This window comes from Diadema setosum, chromosome 3, assembly GCF_964275005.1.
Source record: "Diadema setosum chromosome 3, eeDiaSeto1, whole genome shotgun sequence".
NCBI lineage: Eukaryota > Metazoa > Echinodermata > Echinoidea > Diadematoida > Diadematidae > Diadema > Diadema setosum.
This window is the reverse complement of record NC_092687.1, coordinates 11,773,845-11,783,629: the sequence shown is the minus strand read 5'-3', so window position 1 is coordinate 11,783,629 and position 9,785 is coordinate 11,773,845. Positions and strand designations below refer to the sequence as shown.

At 44.5% G+C, this 9,785-nt stretch overlaps 1 protein-coding gene across 1 annotated transcript in view; it reads right to left on the bottom strand.

Moving 5' to 3' along the window:
• Positions 1-4,238: 4,238 nt before the first annotated feature.
• LOC140246545 (uncharacterized) overlaps positions 4,239-9,785 on the bottom strand; it is a 69,313-nt gene continuing 63,766 nt past the window's right edge. Inside the window, exons 43-44 of the mRNA XM_072325887.1 lie at positions 9,353-9,424; positions 4,239-7,595 (exon numbers count right to left, since the gene is read on the bottom strand). Of these exons, the coding sequence (XP_072181988.1) occupies positions 6,501-7,595; positions 9,353-9,424 (1,167 nt within the window). The 3' untranslated portion in view covers positions 4,239-6,500. The remainder of the gene's footprint in view (positions 7,596-9,352; positions 9,425-9,785) is intronic.

Here is a 9,785-nt window from a genome sequence, read left to right as displayed (position 1 = left end):
ACAACCTTCCATGCAAACCTGCTGAAACGATATCTGCGGAGAGAGGACGACCAGCAGGGCAATGCAAATACAGGCACCCCGTTCGACGTCGCCGCAGCCTCGGTCGTCGAAGAGGATGACGACGAGCCCCACACCGATGACGCCGAAACGCACACGGACCCACCTAAACCAAAGCTTCTGGAAGTACCAACGCTACAGCAAACTCAAACCTTTGAAGACGTGAAGGTAAGCCCTGATCTCACGAGTAAACAAAAATCAGAAGCAAAGCAATTACTGAACAAGTACTCTGATTCATTAACAGATGTCCCCGGGGTTACCAACGCTGGCTACCATGACATCGAGCTGACAGATCCGAGGCCAATCCAGAGTCGGCCATATCCACTGCCCCACGCCCTAAGGGAAGTCGTGAAGCGTGAGGTAAAAGAGATGCTCGACTATGGGGTCATCGAGCCTTCGACGTCGCCATACGCATCGCCGATTGTCTTAGTGTCCAAGAAAGACGGGACCAATCGATTCTGCTGCGATTTCCGGAAGCTTAATGTCGTCACCGTCAAGGACGCCGAACCAATACCGGACCAAGATGAGATATTTGCCAAGTTAGCAAACGACCAGTACTTCTCGAAGATAGATCTGACAAAAGGATATTGGCAGATGCCACTAACAGATAGAGCGAAGCCACTGACCGCGTTCGTCACCCCAGATGGCCTCTATCAGTTTCGGACTATGCCATTCGGCCTCGTCAACGCCCCGGCGTCGTTTAGCCGCTTGATGAGGAGCATACTTCGTGGAGTGCCGTGCGTCGATAATTTTATCGACGATATCCCGATCCACACCGTCACATGGGAACAGCACCTGGACGTGCTTGAAGAAGTGCTGCATCGTCTGAGACATGCCAACCTCACAGCCAAGCCAAACAAGTGCTTCGTCGGCTTCAACACCATCGATTTCTTGGGCCACCAAGTAAGCAGGGGCTGCGTGAGGCCCACGCTCGACAAGGTCGACTCCATTGTGAGCGCCCCACGCCCGGAGACGAAGAAACAGCTGCGGTCCTTCATCGGGCTAGCAGGATACTACCGCAAGTTCGTGCCGAACTTCTCGGCGACTGCCGTCCCACTGACAGACCGCACTAAGAAGGGAGAGCCAAACAAGGTAAAGTGGGAGAAGGAACAAGAACAAGCGTTCAGGAGTTTGAAGGCCGCACTGGCTAACGCACCCATCCTCCAACTCCCGGATGTCACCAAGCCATTCATCCTCCGCACCGACGCATCCGACAACGGAGTGGGCGCTGTCCTCCTACAGGAGACCGAAGGGGAGAAGTTTCCAGTCGCATACGCGAGCAAGAAGTTACTTCCTCGAGAACGTGTTTATTCGACGATAGAGAAGGAGTGCCTTGCCGTGGTGTGGGCGGTTCAGAAATTCGAGCCATACCTGTACGGGCGTGAATTCGTGTTAGAGGTCGACCACGAACCGTTGCGGGCGATGAGAAAGGGGAAGGTAGCAAACGCCCGAGTGCTTAGATGGTCGTTAGCCCTACAGCCATACCAGTACCGAGTAGAGGCTATCAAAGGGAAGGAAAATGTAGGGGCAGACTACTTGAGCCGCATTCATTCCCATGAGTAGGTAAAGGGCACAAATACAAAAAAGGTGCAAACAATTAAGGAGCAAGTAATTTTGCAAAGTTGAGCGAAAAGGGAGACTGAAATGTGTAGGCAAAAGGTTGGAGCAGATACATAAAGAGAAAGAAAAAAAAACATAAGAAGGGGGTGAATTGTCAGAGGTAAACGGCACGGAAGGGTTTTTTTTTTTTCCCGTTTCTCCTACCCTCTTGTTTACGGTGGGCTATTGTCTAGGTAGAAACAATTTTTAGGCCAGCAGCTGGCGAGATCGAGGTTGCAAGCTGCACCCTTCTCGCAGCGCGGGAAGAAATGCTTGGCTGGGTTTCCCGCGAATTTTGTTATGATTCATTTGGTTATCAATAAAGGCCGCACCCCGGTATTTGAATAAGGATAATGTAAGTGACAGTGAGTAGTCAAATTACAGGTTAATTAATATTGTATTGGTATGGGAGTGAAAGGTTAGAATTAAGGGAATCGCACTGATTGGCGAGTGATAATGTATGCAGGGTTAAGACCGAGAGAGGGAGCGTGAGAGAAGATAAATAGCTGTGAAGGAGGAAAATGAGAAGAGAAGCTAATCCGACGCGAGAGTGGAAAGACCGTTTGTGCCCACTGGGAAGGGTCCAGGCTCGTCGAAATAGGAGGGAATCCAGGATAAGACTCCGCTGAGATCCGAGCTAAAAGGCTGTGAGGGAGAAAGCGAGAGAGAAATTGAACCTGTGATACTCCGAGGCTGAAGTATTCCTGCTGCTGAGCGGAATTGGCAGACGGGGTACTGGATGACAACTCCGAGGGCAGACGGCAACTCTCCGCGCGGTGCAGGGCAGAAATAACTGTAAGTGGAATTTATATGTGGATTTCAGTAATTTTCTTCCCGTTAGTTTTTTTGGGACTCAATAGAGGCGCTGTTAAAACGAGGCGCCTGGTAGTAAATGACAATATTAGTTTGTTTTTTTTTTGTATGAAGAGAATGATTTGATGTGTAAGGTGAGAATGAATTGATGTTGAAGAAAGTAGGGTGGTAATAATCTGTGTGCAGAAATAAAGTACAGAAGTATATCCAACTGTGTTATAGCTGTAAACCAAGAAGCTCGGTTATGGTTTATGCACACATTGTAAACATTGGGGAAAAAAATTTCGAAAGTTATAAATTATGATGAAGAGAATTCTCAGGTATAGAGAAATGTTTTTGGGTGAATGTAAAGGAGTAGTTACAGTAGTAATAGGGATTAAATATTCGCCATACAGAGCGCGAATGCCATGATGTTATAAGATGATTTTGATATGGATGTTCTAAGAAGATTGTGATATTGATGTTATGAGTGGGACACAGAACAGTCGCCGTGTAGTCGGGGAATATCAAAGAGAGGATAGAACAGTATTAATATGGATGGACATTATTGTGTTAGTGGTGGTTAATTGTAAATTTACAGCCGCATCCTTATATTGCTACGAGCTGAAACAGCCGCAGTGCTACGAGCTGAGACAGCCGCACCACTACGAGCTGAGACAGCCGCAGTGCTACGAGCTGAGACAGCCGCACCACTACGAGCTGAGGCAGCCGCTGTGCTACGAGCTGAGACAGCCGCACCACCACGAGCTGAGTCCGGGACCAGCCGCTGCTCGGTGACACAGTCACGGTCGTCAGCAGAGACGCTGTCATCACTGGCCGGGCCAGACTGGTCGACGTCGGCACCGACGCTGCACCCTAGCGATCTACAAGACGCACGGGGGCGCCCTCCAGCGACGTCATAGGACACAGAACTCGGCAAGATAACGCCTGACCGTTGATAGTTGCAGGAGCTCCGTAGGCAGTAATACAAGTGGAGTGTAATTGTAACAGGGAGTTTGATGAGGTTGATTTAATCTAATGAATTCAGTGGAATATTTGATTTAAGTATATAAGCAGATAATTTATTTATGTTGTGTTGCGTTATGATGATATCTGTCAGAAAACATAGAACCCGCAGCGGAATTAAAATTGTGTTTATTGCATTTTGAATCCAAAACAAAATCTTCACGCTGTGTTATTTACGTGGTCTATACTAGAGTAGAGTAGCGCAGTAAGTTCCCCCTGACAATGGGATTCCATCAGGATTCGAACCCGAGACCTCCGAATTGCTAGCCCGGTGCTCTACCGACTGAGCGATAGAAAGCCCCAGTTCAACAAAGGGGGAAGGAAAATGCAGTCAATATGTGACTACAGTGCTGTATTTGAATTATGTGTATGCAAGGTTGATATAAGCAAGGTTGACTGTAATTTAATGTTTTACAAGGAAGTTGGCGCCTGAAATGATTAGGAAACAAAGTAAGCAATGTAAAGTCCTATAGCCCCCATTTTTTTTTTCACAATAAACATGAATACATAGGGAGTCACCACTTTGGGCCACCACCCATTTTTTTTTTCTTTTTTACTCCAGACACCGCAAAATAGAATGTGTTTAAGCTTTTGCAAACTGCAAGTTGTACCAGTGCTTTTGTTTAGCAAAGGCCTGTTTTGTTTTTGTTTTTTGCTTGTCAGCTGAAGAAAAATGGAAGTGGCAGCAGAAGTTGCACTGAAGGCCTCTTTTTTTTCTTCTTCTTCCTTTTTTTTTGTGGAAAAAAAAAATATATATCAATATATATATTAAGAGCAGGGCCACCAGGTTTGACGTATTAGAGTGATATTCTACAGAGCGATCAAAGAGAGACCTGTGTGGTCTCAAACGGACATATGGATCAAAAGTTATGAGCCATAATCGAAACACGCCATAAAAACTTAACATTGGGCCCTAGAGTTCATTGACCCCTGCCTGTGACCTTTTGACCTGGAGGTGACCTTCGTGTTAAGTAAAATGCGTAAAATTATATAGCCACTCTTCCCTCCAAGTTTGATCGAAATTGAAGTCCTCAGTAGAGAGTTATTCAAGTTTTTGTAGTGTTAAGGATGGACAGACGCCGCATGCGATCCCGTAGTCTCCCCGGCTCCCCGCACCTCCGCTGGGCTCGACCAGGGAGGTGTTTCCTCTCACCTCCCTTGCTCGACAAAAAAAAAGGGGGGGTAAGGGGGAGGTGGATTTAATCTATTAGTAATCTGTATTCAGACACCTGTGCCATCAGTACAGAAAGCAACCCAGCTCAACATACCTGCCAACTGGCTTTCTGCTTAAAACAACAGTTTCTTTTTTCTTTCTTTTTTTTTTTTGGTGGTTCCCTGGTTCGAGTCCACTGGCATCGATATTTGGGGCATATTGATTCCCAGTTTGCTATAAGGAAGTAAAGACAATTTCTGGAGAAAAGTGTGGATTGGCCTGATAGGAAAGGCTTGCCTTGTCTTGTCTTGTTTTGTCTTGCCGAAGATGCCCACAATCAATAGGTTGTCTTATCATGGCACTTCCATCTACAAAAGGGATTACAGTGTAAAGTTACTTTATTCCCGTATAGTTTCCAACCAAAACAGGATAATTAAAATATAGTGTGTCTGTTTAATACTTCTTTGCTTGCATCTTATGGTCACTATCCATATTTCCTTCATATCGGGTGTTATTTCAAGGGTCTTTCAATAACAGGAAGGCTATGGTGACAAAACAGGAATGGGGGTTACAGAATCTCTATTTCTTGGCAATCAGTTTTCAGAAACCTGCACAAATCAGGAAAGAAAGCACCCCTGGGAACTCAAGATGTATATAAGTACCTGATAACTGGCTCAATGATGTAAACAACAGTTTCCATTTATTTCTCTATTTTGCATTTAACCTTTTATTCATCTTTGTTTAATTTCTGTTTAATTTCTAATTTCTATTTTCTTATTTTCTTTTTTTTTTCTTTTTTTTGGGGGGGATTTCCTGGTCTAAGTGCACTGGTAGTAAAGGTTACAGTGCCCTCAGTCATTGCTCTTTATCCCCGTGCAGTTCTTCAGAGTGAAGTTATAGTAATTCTTCTGCTTTAAGGTATTAACAACGTCCTTACTGGCTGTATACAGTGTATACTTCGGTGACTTGCACCTCGTCATAGTTGATGTTTAAGCATATTTGAATCACATTTCGTCACTGAAATTCTATTAAATCCCACTCACATACAGGAAAAATGCTGAAGATTCCAATAAAATCACAAGTTCACCGATCGATACCGGAAATTTGCAGCTATCGTCATCAAATGCGAACAATGCGGAATACTTGTGCGGTAAGGAAGGGGCCCGTAACTCGTCACCCGCACTCCAATAGACAAAGCACGTAAAAGACGTGTGCGGGTGACTATGATGCTCCCATAGACATACACGTAAAAGATGCGTGCGGGTGACCGTAATGATATTTATAACACATATTCCTAATATAAATTTCAGATTTTCGTGAAAAACTCTTCAGTTTTCACCACAATTTGCTTGGTTGTGGTAGCCCTGCCAAGTTTCAAGCGTAATGAACACAGTCCCAGGCATAAATTATTGTTCAGTGTGCTCGCAACGATTTTAAACAGGGCGACGGTATTCGGGCCCCTGGCGAGGTACGGGCACCTCACTATACAGCTAATTTGAGGCTACAATGAAAAGAAAGCAGATGAGAGTTGAAAACTGTAAATCCAGAAACTTTTACATGCATGCAACTTTCTCCGATTTCAGGAGGAGCCAAGACTTGCTAAAGTAAAATGCACGCAAAAATGTCTGTCTTGACAATGTATCGAATGCCAGCGTCCATTGGGAAAAGTTTCCTGCCATGAAAAAGGCCATCTATAATTCGGTAAAGCTTCATGCTGCAAATATTTTTTTGCTTTTACAGTAAATTCTTATGAACATGATTTTCACTTAGTTCCAGTTCTCTCTGCATTGCTCGTGCATAACAAACTTTCTGAATTCTGGACTTGTCAGCCACATATTACTGTTCATTCACAAGCTGTGGTAGAGAGGTTCCATCACTTCAGATTTGCTCCTGCCTGAATTGATGAGGTAAGGTTTCTAGATGAGGATGTCAGCGACAAACTTCTCTGGGGGTCGGACGAGCCGGCCTGGTCGCTCTCCTTCGGTCCCTCGGCAGGATCCGAGCTCTCGGCTTGGGAGTTGTCTTCTGAGACTTCGCTCCAAGGAGAGCCAACAGAGGGTTCCTTATGGGAGGACACAAACTTCTGGAAGGCGCTGGCAAAAGTACTGACAGCCGGGGCGTTACTGGCAGGTGATTTCCCGGAAGCAGCAGCCATCTGGAATGCAGTCTCAACGGCTGCGCCTGGAGCGGACGAAACTAACCCCAGGCTGCCAGGGGTTCCAGGGTTGGCAAGGTTCTGGCCATCTACTGCTGATGTTGTCTGAGAACCGAATTCCTTCGGGTCATCCTCCACACCACCTTGCGCTGGCCTCTTCCTGGGCCGCTCATCTCCAAGTTGGTCCCTGGACGCTGCTGCCCTCTCCTGGGCCAGGGACAGTTCGTACTGTCTGGCCACCTGCCGGACAATCATTGCAACATTCTCCTCCGTGCTGGCCATCTGGGAAAACTTGCGTTTGGCACTGCCGACGGGAATCTCTTTGGTCGTGCTTGAGGCAGTGTCTTCTGGCTTCGGCACCTGCCCAGAGTCCGAGGCCTCTTTCCAGTCTTTACTGCCTGTCCGGTCACCCTCCCTCTGGGCGATTTCTCCCTGGACACCTGCCTTGACCATCTCTTCCTGAGGGGCACTTGATGTGCTGCTAATGATATGCGTGGCCGCATCCTCAGCCTGGGCAACTGCTTCTGCTGCCTTGGTTGCAAACCCTGCTTCCTTCTGTCCTGCTGACACACCCGTCGCTTCAGCATCCCGACGACCCACGTCGCCCTGGCCACCTTCAACCCCCTCCTCTGCTTTCGTCCTTCCGATCCTGGCTTCCTTGCCCTCGTCCAAGGGGCGCCTAACTGGTTCCGGCGGCAGGCTCTGCCCCAGAGCTCTCCTGGTTTCTGAACTCTGCCCAGCTCCGGTCACCAGGGCTGCAGCAACGTCCTTGAGGAAGCTCCTAGGGGTGGAGGGATCCATCCATGTCGGTGTCTGCAGTCATGGAAAACATTGACGCATTCAGACACTGAAATACGGGTATGAAGAGTTTGATTGCAAAATGACTTAAGTGCCATTTCTAAACATTTGAAAGTAAGCCCACTATCAGATAAAACAAAACAGAACATTTCCCATCATGCTTCACTTGCAGAAGGGGCATATTCTTGTAATTACAGCTAGAAAAATATGCATATATATGAAGAGTTTGCTTGCAAAAACCGATAAGTCCATTTTTGAAGATTTTGAAGTACGATGCCTGTCATAGAGTACAAAATAATACCTTTTAAATGATACATTGGTCACTACATATAAACGTACATTTGTGAAGTTATGGTCAAAAGAAGCAAAAATTTTCTTATTATTCTCTTTATTTTTCTTGACCTTTAATCGCAAATATCTCCATTTGGCAAATATGGACTTATCGGTTTTTGCAAACAAACTCTTCATATATTTAGTATGTTCTTAATTTCTCTTTTGAGCAGCTCTAATTAAAAATCATTTTTCCTTTTTTTTTTCTTTCATAATGTACATGTACATGTTGTTGTTTTTTTTTGGATTGATTTCAAGTTGTGAATCTTATCACATTTTGTATTCATGTTTGTTTCAATCCAATTACTGATGATCATATATGATTACACATATTTACATCATGACATTTGTTAAGGGGTCATTTTCAATAAGTCTACTTTGTTCTTCTCATGATTCCGCAACTACGTACTGTAAAACGAGGAATTTTCGCGTGCACTTTAATTTCGCGAATTTCGCGAGCACCAAGATTCGCGAAATTAAAATGCACGCGAAAGCACTTGTTTACACAATATGCATTGAACGCCAGTGGCACTTTGCGAAAATTTCATGCCACGAAAAAGGCTGTCAGCTCTCATTCGCGAAAATTTCATGCCGCGAATATATCATGTTTTACAGTATCATATTTGACACAATGCACTTTTGTTCATTTGTTTGTTTGTCTGTTTGTTTTTAATTCAAATTTAATGAAAGTGGAAATAAATGAAATGAAACGAACATTGACATGAATGAAATGAAATGAATTGAAATGAAAAGAAAGTCTATATGTAGTCAATTCGTTTTGGAATCAATCTCTTCATGTATGTAGGGCCTACATCTGATCACATTAGAAATAGAAAAAGAGAAACTCGCTCTATTCAATGAGGCAAAGCCGAGTTGAACAGGGCGCCTCATCTTTCACCGAGTGCAAAATCTTGTTCTATTGCACAAGTAAAGATCATACAAAATTTGTTTTATACAACACCTCGAACATTGACAGATGTGGTCCACACAGAATTCTTGAATTTAGCACAAATATGGCAATCATGAAAGACGAATGAGTTGCCGCAGTCACAGTCACCGTGTACATATGTAGTGTACGCGAAGCTGATCGATTGCAGTTGTTTACAAAAATGAGTGACATAAGTATGCGCTTGTAAGCACGCTTGTATTGCTGAGTGCGCGCAACAAATGTTTGTCGGTTGTGACATCAGAGCCGTGCGATGGAACACAAACTTTGAGTCAATCGTGAGTTTAACACGGGAGTCAATGGAAATGGGTGACGTCAGCCATGTGCTATCCATTTTTGCTCAAACAAAATTGCACAGCTGGCAGCCACAGCGTGCGATGGAACTATTAACTAAATGTCACATGATGGGCAGTGTCAACCAATCGGATGGCTACATTCTTTTTAGGTGTTGTATAAAAACAAATATCACTAATTTAAATATTAAAGACAGACTTACATGTGGTGGTTTCAGTAGCATCAGATGGTGATTACAGAATCTTACAGCCTCATCATACACTGCAGGCCCAATCTGGGAAAAACATGATAAGAGATTTGAATTACTATAACACACACACATGCATTTACGCACCATTCAGCCCAGCTTCACATTAGCCCCACACCAACAGAATTGTGTCAGTGCATGCCTCATAAGAACATTAGACATAAAGATAATCTTGCACACACACACACACACACACACATACACACACAAAATTGTGTCATTATGCAGAGATACAAACAAGATACAGCCATGATAGAAGTTGCACCTTAAAAGTGGTTATATTTGTGACCCTGCATCACAAAATCAACAAAATGTTGCCAGACAAGGATTTTTAGTTAAGGGCAGATTCTAAGCTTTAGGGCAGACCCTTAAAGCTTTAACATGATTT